The sequence below is a fragment of the Paroedura picta genome, chromosome 13, assembly GCF_049243985.1.
Source record: "Paroedura picta isolate Pp20150507F chromosome 13, Ppicta_v3.0, whole genome shotgun sequence".
Lineage (NCBI taxonomy): Eukaryota > Metazoa > Chordata > Lepidosauria > Squamata > Gekkonidae > Paroedura > Paroedura picta.
In genome coordinates this window covers 39,136,431-39,151,842 of record NC_135381.1, presented here as the reverse complement: position 1 = coordinate 39,151,842, position 15,412 = coordinate 39,136,431, and the positions used below count along the sequence as shown (strand labels likewise).

Genomic DNA, 15,412 nt, shown 5'->3' with positions numbered 1-15,412 from the left:
TGGTGCAGAATCTCTGACTTTTTATGGACTCAGCTGGCTTACTAGAATCAATTTACTTCTATTCTAAACTCTGTTTAGGATTGCACTGTAATGAACACTGCACCTTGAATAGCATTGTGATAGCCTCAAATACAGTAATACAGAATAATGTTTCCAGCCTTATTTTCTAAAATAATGCCATCTTAAATTATGCATACGTTTACACTTGGGGTGTTTTCTTTCTCCTGAAATATCTGTTTGGATTAAAAAGCTCCTTATGGGAGATTATACTCCCCCCACCTTCCAGGTTGCCAAGTACTGTGCAATTTTAATTAAGATCAGACAACTAAGTATAGCTGCTGTATAGTTCTTACCTTTTGGTTCATCTGTTTTTTTTAACCATTAATTTTTATTCTAAGTTTACTGTTTTATGGCTTTCTGTTATGGCTGGCTATTGCTGTAATAAACTTTAATTGATTGATTGTCTTTTATACACAGGTCCGCTTATTGGTCGTCAGATATTCAGGTTTAGTGAAGAAGGACTTGTGAATGCCAGATTCGACTACAGTTACAACAATTTTCGAGTGACCAGCATGCAAGCCATGATAAATGAAACTCCTCTCCCTATAGACCTCTATCGCTACGTTGATGTGTCGGGTAAAACCGAGCAATTTGGTAAATTCAGTGTCATCAACTATGACTTAAACCAAGTCATCACCACCACTGTGATGAAGCATACCAAAATTTTCAGTGCTAATGGTCAAGTTATTGAAGTGCAATATGAAATTCTGAAATCTATCGCCTACTGGATGACTATTCAGTATGACAACATGGGTCGCACCGTGATCTGTGATATACGAGTTGGAGTGGATGCCAACATAACAAGATACTTTTATGAATACGATGCTGACGGCCAGCTTCAGACTGTCTCTGTGAACGATAAAACCCAGTGGCGGTACAGCTACGACCTCAATGGGAATATCAATTTGCTAAGCCATGGAAATAGTGCCCGACTTACCCCTTTGAGGTACGACCTGAGAGATCGCATCACACGACTTGGAGACATTCAGTACAGAATGGACGAAGATGGTTTCCTTAAACAAAGAGGAAATGATATCTTTGAGTACAGCTCCAATGGCTTTCTGAATAAAGCTTATAATAGGGTTTCTAGGTGGACCATCCAGTATTGCTATGATGGGCTGGGCCGACGGGTGGCCAGCAAATCAAGCCTAGGACAACACTTGCAGTTCTTTTATGCTGACCTCTCCAATCCAGTAAGGGTTACACATTTGTATAATCATAGCAGTTCAGAAATAACATCCTTATATTATGATCTTCAGGGTCACTTGATAGCTATGGAATTAAGCAGTGGGGAAGAGTATTATGTTGCCTGTGACAATACCGGCACGCCGTTGGCTATCTTCAGCAGTCGAGGTCAAGTGATAAAAGAGATTCTGTACACCCCTTATGGGGAGATCTATCAGGACACGAATCCAGATTTTGAACTCATTATTGGTTTTCACGGAGGACTGTACGACTCACTCACCAAACTGGTGCACCTGGGGCAAAGAGATTACGATGTCATTGCTGGACGCTGGACAACACCAAACCATCACATCTGGGAACAGCTGAGGAACATCCCAAAGCCATTTAATGTTTATGCTTTTGAAAATAATTATCCTGCTGGCAAGATCCAAGAGGTGGCCAAGTACACAACAGGTAAAATATTCATTTAATGGAAAAAAAAGTTTCTGGTCCCATTTTAATTGGCTTCATAACTATGAAAGTTGCACATATTTGACAGTAGACTACTTTTCTTAGCATCAGACAGACCAAAGGGTTGTTAGTTATTGCATCAAAATAAAAATAAAAAGATTGCAGCAGATGAAAAAATAAAATGTATTACTGTGTAAGGCTTTGTGAACTAGGTCCTGTTCAGCCTTTGTAATTCTGGCATACCAGGAGAGTTCACTAAGTGCAGTTCTGTCAATATATATTGTGGAGGCTTTTCTACCAACTGAGGGGGACTCCCACAGCCTCTTATGTTTTTGCAGAACCAAGTTTGTTTGAAGTGTAAGGATCGGATCGCCAATTATTCTCTGAATTCCAGACTGAATTCCAATTAGTCTCTGAATTCCATAGTGACCTCTTACAGGGCCTTTTCAGTAGTTGGTTCTGCACTGTGAAGTGAGCTCTGAATAGAGGTTGCATAGGGAACTCCATATTCTGCAAGTCAAAGTATCTTCTATTTAGGATGTAAATTGCTAGGGCTGCTAAGTGAAGATGTTTTGCTGACTTGAGTTCCTATATTTTATATTGGAAGAAGAACAGTTAGTTCTTATATGACGCTTTTCTCTACCCAAAGGAGTCTCAAAATGGCTTATATTCACCTTCCCTTCCTCTCCCTACAACAGACACCCTGTGAGAGAGGAGAGGCTGAGAGAGCCCTGATATTCCTGCTCGGTCAGAACAGCTCTATCAGGAGTCTCAAAGTGGCTTACAATCTCCTTCCCTTTCCTTTTATTGGGCTGCTGTGAATGCTCCTATGGAGCATCTAACATTATGCTTGTATTCCGTAACCTGGCTTATATTGGGGTACATTTGCCAACTTTGAGTTGGGAAATACTTAGAGATTTTGGGGATGGAGCTGGGAGAGGGTGGGGCAGGGGTACATGGGGATTGCAGTCCATGGACATCTGGAGAGCCACAGTTTGGCCACCTCTGCTCTATGGAATTATATCCTGCTGAGGTCTTTCTGCTCCCCTAGCCCTACTCTCTCCAGGCTCCCCCAACCCATACCTGGCAGGCCTATTCCTGGGTATCTCCAGGTCCCACTTAGAGGCTGACATTCCTACTTCCTGACCCACCATTACAGGCCATAAACAAGCAGATAGTTGTAAAGAGTGTGAAAATAAACACAAACTGGAGATCATGATCTGAGTTTATTTTGTATAAGAATCCTGTTCAACTGACAGAAATAATTTATTTCTTCCATCAACATTTATATACTATTTCTCATGTTCCAACACATTAACCTTTTTATGGATCTTATATGTAGATATCGGAAGCTGGCTGGAACTGTTTGGCTTCCAGCTACACAACGTTCTTCCCGGATTCCCTAAACCGGAGCTGGATACTTTGGAGATGACATACGAACTTCTCCAGCTTCAGTCAAAGACCCAGGAGTGGGACCCTGGGAAGGTGAGGAAATACATTGTTGGGGGTTTGCTTCTAGAAAAGGATACAGTATATTTCATCAATCCATCCATTCATTCATTCATACTCTATCTTTCTCCGGAGGTGGCTTGCATCACACCATTCCCCTCCATTTCTTGCCTCACAACAACTCTATCAGTTAGGTTGGGCTTCCATGGCCCTAGTGGGAATTTGAATCTTGGTCTCCCAGATACTAATCCAGCACTGTTTCAGCCTGCCAAGGGACTAGTACAGTGGGCATTTCCGCACCCGTTAAATGTAGTGAAATGCTTACTTTACGTAGTCATTATATTCTGGCCCCTCCATATGATCGCCAACATCCAGCATCCGGGCAGTAACCAGCTGGCTACATCCTCCATTTTAAAGCACTAGTTGGAAAATCATATAAAGTGTATTCCCCAACCTATTTGGCGTGAGCTAAGGAAGAGCAACCAACAGGCAACCAGGGGAGGTAAGTTATGGAGGCTTAATGAACGTTCAGTAGGAGGTATGTGTTTCCATGAATTAGAACTCCAGTAAGAGAACTTTCTGTACTGTTGCTTTTCTCTTTTCCAGACCATCCTCGGCATTCAATGTGAGCTACAAAAGCAGCTCAAAAACTTCATTTCCTTGGACCAGCTTCCAATGACCCCCAAATACAGCGATGGGAGATACGTAGAAACAACTAAACAGCCTAGATTTGCTGCCGTTCCTTCCATTTTTGGCAAAGGCGTCAAATTTGCCATTAAAGATGGTTTGGTGACAGCGGACGTCATCGGCGTCACAAACGAAGACAGCCGGCGTATCGCAGCCATCCTCAACAACGCCTACTATCTAGAGGACCTACATTTTACCGTAGATGGGCGAGACACACATTACTTCATTAAGCTTGGGTCTTTGGAGGAAGACCTGGTGTTGATAGGAAACACGGGAGGACGGCGCATCTTAGAGAATGGAGTCAACGTCACCGTGTCCCAAATGACTTCTGTCATCAGTGGTAGGACTAGACGGTTTGCAGACATTCAACTCCAACATGGGTTCTTGTGCTTTAATGTTCGCTACGGGACTACCGTGGAGGAGGAAAAGAACCATGTCTTGGAGATAGCCAGGCAGAGAGCGGTGGCTCAGGCCTGGAGCAGAGAACAAAGACGACTCCAAGATGGAGAGGAAGGTATTAGGGCGTGGACAGAGGCCGAAAAGCAGCAGCTCCTAAGCACAGGGAAGGTGCAAGGCTATGACGGATATTTCGTTTTATCTGTGGAGCAGTATCTAGAACTTTCTGACAGTGCCAACAATATTCACTTTATGAGACAGAGCGAAATAGGCAGGAGGTAACAAACAAACAAACAAAGATCTCTCTGCCTTTGCATCACCAAAGACTGCCTGTTTTTAAAACATTAAGTAAAGGTTTATTGTATTGGTTTTTCTAGATCAGAACTCTGTATATGTAAATATAGAGGGGGGGGGACATATCCAACTGCCTTTAAATGTGACAGAAGATGGTATTTTAATATAGTTTGTTTAAACTCTTGGGAGATTGGCGGTGCTTTTTAGTCCTAGTGTGGCTGTATTCAAAAATTCAGAAGCTGAGATCCTCTAGAGTCAAACGTCATTTGAAAACAGTTCACGTGAGCGAAATATTCTGTGTGCTGTCTCCGTCCTAAACTGATTTTAATAACTTGCATACAGCATTTTAGTGGCTAACCCCGTACATCACAGAATCATAGAGTTGGGACCTCCAGGGTCATTTAGTCCAATACCCTGTAAAACGCAGGATCTCTCAACTATCTGCCCACCCACAGTGACCCCAGTTTTATTAGATGTATTTTTTACGGTGCCTCCAAGAGTAGCTACAGGGCACAAGTATACCCAGCTACTCAGTGACGGGGGGAAATACCAGCCCTCTAGTCTACATGTCTACCAGCTGGGAAGTTATTATGCCATTGCCCTATTAATAAATTGAAAACCAGACATTTTAATTGTTGCTTTTCAAGATTTCATTATGCAGGGTTTTTTTTTTAAAGGTGGATCAATATTTGAGAAATCTAGGCATTGCTAGTAATTTAGTTCACCAATGGTTCATAAGTGAAAGATGCACCTTCACAGTAGGGGTGAGTGCTTCGGCGTGGTTCGGCCGCCTTGTGAGCACCAAAGCCCGAGGCAGCCGCACTGCAGCACGGAGGGGAGGGGCAGCATCAGCGCCACCCTTCCCCTCCGTGCCATGGCGCTGGCTGCCTTGGGCTTTGGTGATTGCCGAGGAGGCTGAACTGCGCCGAAGCATTTACCCCTATTTCATAGTCAACTAGAGAGCAAGATTTGACCATGCACATTCCTATGCATGTGTGTGTGTGGGGGTGGATAGTTGTGATAACTGTAGTCATTCATGCAGCGGACAGAGGGTTGTTAGCTCCCTCATAGCTGCCGGCAGGGGATGGGGGCGCACATTCCGGGAGCGCAGAAGAGCTCAAAAACCAATGCAATGTTCTGACATCACCAGGAAATGATATTGAAGGTGATGCTCTGGCTTTGGGGCAAAAGCTCTATGGTAGAATTAGTTTCTTACCATAGAGTTTAGCTCCTGCTATTATGACTGTGTTGCTTCTGGATGACGTCAGCACATTGTGTCTACTTCTGCTTCTTCCCTCCCTATCCTGGCTAGTTCCCCTGGTTTCTGAGACCCCCTAAGATGGGGGGAGAGGTTTCATCCTTAAGAATCCCCACAGTCTAATAATAACATTTGTGGGAAGGTGGGTGTGTAGTCTGCAAAAGTAGGCTTGGACCCAAGGACTTAAGCACCTTAGACTTGGACCTAAGGACTTAAGCACTTTATTTGTTTAATTTAAAACAATATTTAAATGTATATTTAAAATATTTGTGTACCAGCCTTCCTCTGATAACTTTGAGACCCAAGATGAGCAACAGCAATGTTAAACAAATTGGATTTTAAAAAATAAACATTACAATAATGCATAAAATACATTATTTACATGTGCACCATCAAGTTGCAACATACCTATGGCAACCCAAGCAAGGGGCCTTTCAAGGCAGCGGATTAAGCAGAGGTAGTTTGCCATTGTCTTCCTCTGCAGATTCTTCATTGGTGATCTTCCTGCTTAACTTTCAAGACTGAACAAGGTTTGACTATACCTGCCTCCATAAAATGCCTTGCATATATTTTTTAAAAACCTAAAATACCTTATTAGCAGAATTTCCCCCTTGCCCACAGTGAGGCACCTCAAAAGCTCTTTGGAATAACCCTTGCGGCCTCATCAGAAAGCCAGCAGAGCAGAGCCCCTACCTTACCCCTTGACCTCTTTTGGCAAGCTGTTCCACAAGGATGGGACAGCCCCTGATCCAATCTGAGCCCAGGGCATTGCAGGACGTGCCTTAGTGGAGAGAGCCCTGACAGCAGACCTTGCCAGGAAGTATCCTCATGGGAACAAGCAGGGAGAGACAGTCCTTCAGAAAGATGGGCCCCTGATCAGAAAGAGCTTCATTCACAATCAATTCCCTTTCAGGTGGTACAGTGGTGCTTTGCAACTTGGTAGAGAAGATTCAACAGTAAAACTGCATGAGGGATACTCTGAAGCCAGTGGCTGAAGGCTGGTGCAATCTTGATCAAAGCTGAAATGCTGAGAAACAGGACCAGAGTTGCCAGCAGCAGGTTGGGGAAAAAATGGAGGTTTTAGGGATGGAGCCTGAGGAGGGTGGGGTTTAAGGAGGGGAGGGACTTCAACAGGGTATAATGCCATTGAATCTGCCTTCTAAAGCAGCTATTTTTTCTCAAGGGAACTGACCTCTGTTGTCCGAAGATTAGAGGAAAGGGAAGGCGACTGTAAGCCACTTTGAGACTCATTAGGGAAGAGAAAAGCGGCATATAAGAACCAACTCTTCTTCTCTTTTTCTTCTAGTCGCCAAAGTGGGAGATCTTCAGGTGCTACCTGGATATTGGCAACCCTGGGGCACTGAAAATGCCCCCTCTAATATGTCGCTCTGGCTCCATATTTACTGCACCAAGATCTAGCCCACAAATCATTTGGCTTGAGTTGGCACCTTGGACCAGTTTGCCGCTAATTAGCACCATTGGACTCACATTGGCAATGATGCCAACTTGGTCTTTGTGAACTAATTCTGTAACACAAGTACCCAAAAGGATTGCCCACATTAAAAATATATACCAAGTAGAATGCAATGTTAGATTATTCCAATATTCGGCATTCGTAATGGCTAATTTCTACCGAATGCTCAGCCACCTGCTGTTGTCAGAGCGGTGGACTTGATTGTAGAATCCTGCTGGGAACCTGCCAAATAGCAAGGAGGGTTGCTTTCTCCTCATTCCCCTAATTCCCTGGTGCAGACTCTGTTATTCTCCACCGCCTGGGCATTGGTTGTAAAATCCTCAGTTGATTTCATGGGCTGGAAATGTATTGTGAAAAACAGAACACCTTGGTGGATCCTATTGATGCAGTCTGAATAAGGAGTTATCTGGACATCTCTGTATAGGCAGTGGTGATCTGATGAACATTTTTCCTCTGTAGAACCACAGAGAATTTGAATAGCGCCACACCAGACCTTCAGGTCCATGAAGCAGCATCTTTAATCCACAGAAAGCAATTTCTGAATTTTATCTATAGAAAGTGCGATCCAAATGAGAACTTTTACCACTGGTCCATTAACATCAATCCATTCTGTATATAGCTGGAGCAACCGTGCTTTTTAAAATTTGTGGTTCACAAATAGAGAGGTTGTTTTCAAAATACTTTAAATTCCCAGGAAGGTTGAATTAGCACGAATGGTGCATTTCTGGCATGTAATACATATTGTGTTAGCTTGTGCCTTGAGTCCCTTTCTGTGATCTTTGTATTAAATGCAGGAAATGCACCTTAGATAACCTACCACTGAGGATAAATTCAGGTGGGTAGCCATGTTGGTCTGAGCAGCATAGCAAAGTTTGAGTCCAGGGACACTCTGAATGCCAACAACGTTTCATTTTGGGTATAAGCTTTCGTTTGCATGCACACTTCATCAGATACGATGAAACAAAAAATTACCAGTCCATACCAAAGGTTGTGGGAGAGCACTGAATTAGCATACGGCATAATGAAGATATTTAATAGATTCAAAGACCAAACTAGAGTGAGAAGCTTCGTTTCTACGGTTAGCTTTTGTTTGGGTTTAATTCTAGGGGAAAACATAGTGAAGAACACAAATACGTCAAAATTGGAGGTTCATAGGCAGATGTACCCTTCTTGATTGTAGACTGCTGAGGCAAGAAGGCAGCAGTGCTGGACGTGAGCCCAAACATCAACATGGAAAATAATGTAGTGCCAAGGTAGATAGGCTCAAGGGGTGGCTTCCTCCAGACAATGAGGCAGCAGCTGAGATGGTAGCATCCTGGACTGAGCTGACTGCAATCCGCAGGTAGGCAATACAATTACTGAATACATTTCGCTTGTTGAAAAGACCAGCAAGTTGAATATACTCCATATGTTCCCTGCTAGGTGAGCTTCCTGTTTGTCTAGAGCAGGGGGTAGTCAAACTGCGGCCCTCCAGATGTCCATGGACTACAATTCCCAGGAGCCCCCTGCCAGCGAATGCTGGCAGGGGGCTTCTGGGAATTGTGGTCCATGGACATCTGGAGGGACGCAGTTTGACTACCCCTGCTCTAGAGGTCTCTTCTCCGCATACTCTTCCTTCAGGGTCTTGTGTCTTAGTTGCCGTCTCTCCTTCTACTATGGTTGTTACTAGCCCTGGGGGAAAAATGCCCTGCCTCTTTAATAGAGGCTTAATGTGCAGATTGTACAGGCTGTTGCCACCTACTCTCTGCAGGACCCTTTTCTCTTGTCAACTTTCTCTGGTGCTCCTGCAATCTTTATCTGCTGTCTGTAGGGTTGCCCTGCCTCCTTCATTCACTGCAGGATGCTGTTATTCAAACCCTAGTAAGTGCTGTTGGTCACAAGTTGTAATTCCTGGGGATCCCCAGAACCCACCTGGAGGCTGGCATCCCTAGTTGTATAACAGAAAATAAGCAGGATTCAGGTACCCGTATTTGCCGGCGTATAAGACGACTGGGCGTATAAGACGACCCCCCCAACATTTCCACTCAAAATATAGAGTTTGTTACATTACATTACAGTACTATGGGCCACTATGGGCAGCTATGTCTATCCCAACTGAAGTGCACCTGGCGTATAGGTCGACCCCCCCCCCCCGCTTGGAGGCATGTTTTTCAGGGGGGGAAAGTAGTCTTATACGCCAGCAAATACTGTAGGTATCTTAGTCTGAAGCAGCAGAACAAAGTTGGAGTCCGGTGGCACCTTTAAGACCAAAGAAGTTTTATTTGTGGTGTAAGCTTTTGTGCCCATGGACGTATATAATGAAGAAGTGTGCATGCACACTAAAGCTCAGAACAGTGGTTCTTAACCTTCCTAATGTCGCAACCCTTTAATAGAGTTCTTCATGTTGTGGTGACCCCCCCAACCATATAATTAGGCAAGGGTTCTTTCACAGAAATTAAACTGAAACTGACCAATGGCATAAAGATCCATTACTCATGATTGTATATAAATTGGGTTTCTTTCCGGGGGTTTCTCAGTTCAGTTCTGCCTCTTGTCCCACCATGCCGATCTTGCTCTTTTCCACTGCTCCAGACAGACGAATGCTCTATCTCAATCTACCCTGCAAGGCCGTTCTGTGCCGCCCCCAGGAGGGGCGTCAACAGTGACGGTGCCCCCCACCAGCCAAGCTGCTTGCCCTGCTGCGAAAGGGTCGTTCGACCCACAAAGGGGTCCCAACCCCTAGGATGAGAACCACTGACTTAGAGCTTGAGTTAAACTTCATTGGTTCTTAAAGATGCCACTCGACTCAAACTTTATTAAGAAAATAAGCAAACAAAGATTTAAGGATAAGAAAAGCTACACAAGTGGTGAAATCCTTGCTTCTGTAGGAATAACGGGAACCTTCTTCTAGACATGAGAAATAACGGGGACCTTCTTCTAGACATGAGAACTTTCAGAGGTCAAGGAAGGTCAATTTCACAAATGGGCCACTGAAACTGGCTATTGAGTGAGGAAGGCAAGACAAAACCTCAGGCCATGGCTAGCTCCATCCCAACTTCTTCCATAAGGTGTGAGAGACCCAGTCCCTTTGCTTCCATTCATCCTTTTTTGGAAGCAGCTCTTCTCTGTTGAGATGAATAGGTGCAACTTCACTAGGAAGGAAAACCAGGCCAGTGAGAAGGAATTCTGATCCAGCCAAGAACTTATCATGCTTCTCTTCCTGGGCCTATTCTGCACACAATAGATAATGCACTTTCAATGCAGTTTAGAAGTAGATTTTCCTGTTCCGCACAGGAGAATCCAGCTGCCAAAGCACGTTGAAAGTGCATTATCCTATGTGTGTGGAATGGGCCCTGTTTTCCATGGACAGCCAAAATAGTAGCTCAATGCTTCGGAGCAAATCCCCCAAACAACCCAAGAATTCCACTTTGAGAAGTTTACAAAATTCTCACTGCAGCAATGCCCCTCCCTGGAGAACTGGGCCCTATTTTTTATATAGTGGTGAAAATAATTATCAAGAATTATTCAGAAAATCTGGAGCACTTTGGTCTTATGTATATATACAGATGAGAGTCAATGCCAACCGGAACGCAGACAAGCTTTTGTATCCCACCCCCAATCCCCATCCTTCATTCAAGATCCAGATCTTCTCTTGTTAGAAAACACCATATCCTTCTGACATAACAGATATAATTGAAAGTAGGAGCTGTAGTGGGAAGGGCAGGGGAAGGGCAGGGAAAGGGCAGGTGAATTTACTTATTTAAAGAAAAACCTACCAACTGTGCTTTATATTACTGTTCCTGAAAAGGAGTCAGGTATGGGCGGGAAGAGGCAATTTGAAATAGTCCGGAGTCGTGACAATAATGTCATCCAAAGAGATTTGCAATATAGAAGAGATATAGAGCATATTTTAGCACAAGAAAATTGATTTTGCAAAATTTATGAGAACTAATTGGTTGTCTGCCTTCTGACCTTTCACTGGTTACCATTCCCCACCCCTCCTTATAAACATGCTTATATAAAGACTGTAAAAGAAATTAGTACTACTCCAAATTTAATTTACGTTGGGGATTTTCTTGGTCACTTTCCATTATCAGTCCAAGATAATGTGTTTGCCAGTTGCAATATTTTCTTAGATTTAGTGGTGAACTTTAGCCTCTTAATAAACATTAGTATATCCAAATGTGTCCTTGACAATATTTACTTGTACAATGAGAACCAAGACAGAACGCTGAAACTTTAATTTTAAAAAAGGTATCAATGAAACACAAGAAGGGAAGCCTCTAGCATACAGTGTTATGTCAATGACTCGTCATCTTTCTTTGCTTTCCCATGAAACAATGTTTACAGTGTATGCCAAGATTTTCCATTCCTAACAGCAGTTCGAATCTTAATTGAAGTTGTAGAATAATGACCTGAGTCTTGATGCTAGGATACAATGGACTCCAGTTTTGTATTCCTGCTCTGGACAACTGGCTAGATCTTGTACAGGTTTATGTTCAATGGTTCAATGGTTCGATAGCAGTTCCAATCTCAACTGCAGTTGTAGTATAATGGCCTGAATCTTACTGCTAGGATACAATGGAATCCAGTTTTGTATTCCTGCTCTAGATCCGGGCTAGATCCTATACAGGTTTATGTTCAATGGTTCAACAGCGGTTCTAATCTCAACTGAAGTAGTAGTATAATGGCCTGAATCTTGCTGCTAGGATACAATAGACTCCAGTTTTGTATTCCTGCTCTGGACAATGGCTAGCTCTTGTACAGGTTTATGTTTGTTGGTTGCAGTCCAAACGCTTTGTTGCATTTTTTGCTCTGGTTTTCAGACCGGAAGCAAGTATTTTCTATAAGACCAGTACAACAACCTGTTGTAAATAGTCAAAGTTAATATATGATGTGTTGACATTTGAAAGACAAAGTACTTTGAATATTTCCTTTTTAAAAAAAATAAAGTTGCAAACAATTAAAAGCAAATGGCTTATTCTTTTGTCGGCTGTGCTTTGTTCCTTTAAAAGGAGAAGTGGCGGTGTGTCCCAGTGGTGATGGTGTGCTACTGTTTGGAACTGTTCCTTAAATAGTATTCTGCAGTCTATTCTGGCTGTTGTTTCCCTTGCCTGGCCTCGGCCCCACAATACACGAGGAATCAAAAACATTGATGAGGACGATGCTCCTTTAACACCGAGACTGCAGTGTCAGATGCAGATGAGGCCCTCGTCTGTGTTGAGATTAGGCACAGAGGTACTTGTATGGTTTTATGTGATTAATGGAGAGGCAGGTATGATATTTTCATATGTGAAATCATCCTTCAAATGCTGATGAAATAGCACAAGGTTTGAATCCAGTGGCACCTTGAAGACCCACCCCACTCACAATCTGCGTTCTATTGTTCCAGAGAGTCAGTGGGTTGAAATTAATTCAAAAGAATTTTCGGCTAAATGTCCAGAAGTTCCTGACAGCGCAGTTCCTCAGTGGAACCAGCTTGCTTGGGTGGTAGTGGGTTCTCCATCTTTGGAAGTTTTTCAGCAGAGGTTAGATAGTCATAAGGCAGAAATGCTGATTTTATTAACTTGGGCAGATTGTGAGTGGGGTGGGTCTTCAAGGTGCCACTGGATTCAAACCTTGTGCTATTTCATCAGCATTTGAAGGATGATTTCACATATGAAAATATCATACCTGCCTCTCCATTAATCACGCAAATCTGCTCCCTCTTCTCTATGACAGCCCCTCCGGCCGGTACTCCAAGAACTCGGTTGGCTCCCAGTTGAATTCCGGATTAAGCTTAAGGTTTTGGTAATCACCTTTAAAGCCATACGTGGTCTGGGCTCAGTGTATCTGAGAGACTGCCTCCCTGCCTACACCCCCAGAAGAGTGCTACGCTCTGCCACCTCCAACAGGCTGTGGATCCCTGGCCCTAAAGAGGCATGTCGGACCTCAACAAGGGCCAGGGCCTTTTCAGTCCTGGCCCCCCCTGGTGGAATGAGCTCCCCGAAGAGATCAGAGCCCTGCCAGAACTTCCACAATTCCGCAGGGCCTGCAAAAGGGAACTCTTCCACCAGGCATTTGGTGAGACTGACTGACCCATAACATCTACAGGTCCCCCCCAGACTGAGGGACCGAACCTACTGAGGGAGTGTCAAAGTTATTGTTAAAATACTGTTCTAGTTGGTATGTTATTGTTATATTGTTATATTGATTTTGACTGTTCTATGCAAATGTTTCAAAATGTTTTATGTAAACCACCCAGAGCCATACGGAAGGGTGGTATAAAAATCTAAATAAATAAATAATAACAATAAATAAAGTATTTGGAGATGGTTAGCATATCACCTCTTAGTCGCCTTCTCTCCAGGCGAAATAAACCAAGCTCCCTCAACCTTTCCTCATATGACTTGATCTCCAAACTACTCACCATCTTTGTAGCCTTTTCATGGAACATGAAAGGACTGAAAACCCTTATGAGGTATTTAGGTATCTTAGATGTTAGGAAGGGTACATGTATGCTCAGGAATGTTCTACAAAATCCTGCCAAAATAGGGACAAAATTTGGGGTAAACTGAAAAAACTTTTTAAAAATACATTGAAAAATTAAGTCCTCCCTCAACCAGTGTCACATGAACAGAATTCCCAGATCTCTCCCTGTCTTTGTGTGTTTTTCCAGCTATGCTTTGTGGTAGCTTAACACCAACTTTTTCCTGGTTCTCCAAGATGCAGTCTGTTTTTCAGTCAACTGAACCCAGTTACTGTTTTGATGGGAAAAAAGGACATGGGACCAAGTGAGGAATCTGGCCAGGAAAGGAAATAGAAAAATATTTGAGCTGATAACTAAATGCTTCAATTGAAAATGTCTCACTACAAGTATGTTGATGAACCCACAAGAGGTTCAGCCATACTGGACTTAATACTGACCAACAGGCAAGAGTTGGTGGATGAGGTGAAGGAGGTGGGGACCCTAGGGGGAAGTGACCATGTCCTCATAGAATTCCTTTTGAGATTGGGAGCCAAGGAAGCTTGTAGCCAGACGCGGATGTTGGATTTTCGTAGGGCAAACTTTAATAAACTCAGAGACATGATGAGTGTCATACCATGGACGAGAATGCTGGAAGGGAAGGGAGCATGTGAAGGGTGGGCGCTACTCAAACAAGAGCTATTGCATGCTCAATCAATGACTATTCCAGAAATACGAAAACACTGCAGGAGCTCTAAGAAGCCTATTTGGATGAACAGAGAACTTCAAGAGGAACTAAGAAAGAAAAGGAAAATGTTCAGGAAATGGAGGGAAGGACAGAGCTCTAAAGAAGAGTACCTACAGGTTACTAGGCACTGTAGATCAATCATCAGAAAGGCCAAAGCTGAGAGTGAGCTAAGATTGGCCAGGGAAGCCCATTGTAACAAGAAAAGATTTTTCAGTTACGTGAGGAGCCAACGTAAAGTAAAGGAGGCAATAGGCCCACTGTTGGGTGCGGATGGACAAACTCTAACGAAAGATGCAGAGAAAGCAGAAAGGCTTAGTGCCTATTTTACATCTGTTTTTTCCCACAGGTCAAAGTGTTTAGGCACATCTAGAGATGGCTGTAGCCAAAGGATAGTGTCTGGGTGGCAGGTTAACATGGATAGAGAGGTGGTCGAGAGGCATTTAGCTGCACTGGATGAGTTCAAATCCCCTGGTCCAGATGAAATGCACCCGAGAGTACTCAAAGAACTTTCCAGAGAACTTGCACAGCCCTTGTCCATCATCTTCGGAACCTCTTTAAGGACTGGAGATGTCCCGGAGGACTGGAAAAGAGCAAACGTTATTCCGATCTTCAAAAAAGGGAGGAAGGATGACCCGGGAAACTACAGACCAGTGAGTCTGACCTCTGTTGTGGGGAAGATAATGGAGCAGATATTAAAGGGAGCGATCTGCAAACATCTGGAGGACAATTTGGTGATCCAAGGAAGTCAGCATGGATTTGTCTCCAACAGGTCCTGCCAGACCAACCTAGTTTCCTTTTTTGACCAAGTAACAGGTTTGCTGGATCGGGGAAATTTGGTTGATGTCATTTACTTGGATTTTAGTAAAGCTTTTGACAAGGTTCCCCATGATGTTCTGATGGATAAGTTGAAGGACTGCAATCTGGATTTTCAGATCGTTAGGTGGATAGGGAATTGGTTAGAGAACCGCACTCAAAGAGTTGTTGTCA

General features: G+C 43.5%; 1 protein-coding gene across 9 annotated transcripts in view; it reads left to right on the top strand.

The window, feature by feature from the left end:
* Positions 1–12,206, top strand: part of TENM1 (teneurin transmembrane protein 1) — a 534,679-nt gene extending 522,473 nt beyond the window's left edge. For all 9 annotated transcript variants that reach the window (XM_077309379.1, XM_077309378.1, XM_077309377.1 and 6 more), the window contains 3 exons: positions 478–1,698; positions 3,038–3,180; positions 3,751–12,206. In XM_077309379.1, the coding sequence (XP_077165494.1) occupies positions 478–1,698; positions 3,038–3,180; positions 3,751–4,509 (2,123 nt within the window). In that variant the 3' untranslated portion in view covers positions 4,510–12,206. The remainder of the gene's footprint in view (positions 1–477; positions 1,699–3,037; positions 3,181–3,750) is intronic.
* The last annotated feature ends 3,206 nt before the right edge of the window (positions 12,207–15,412 follow it).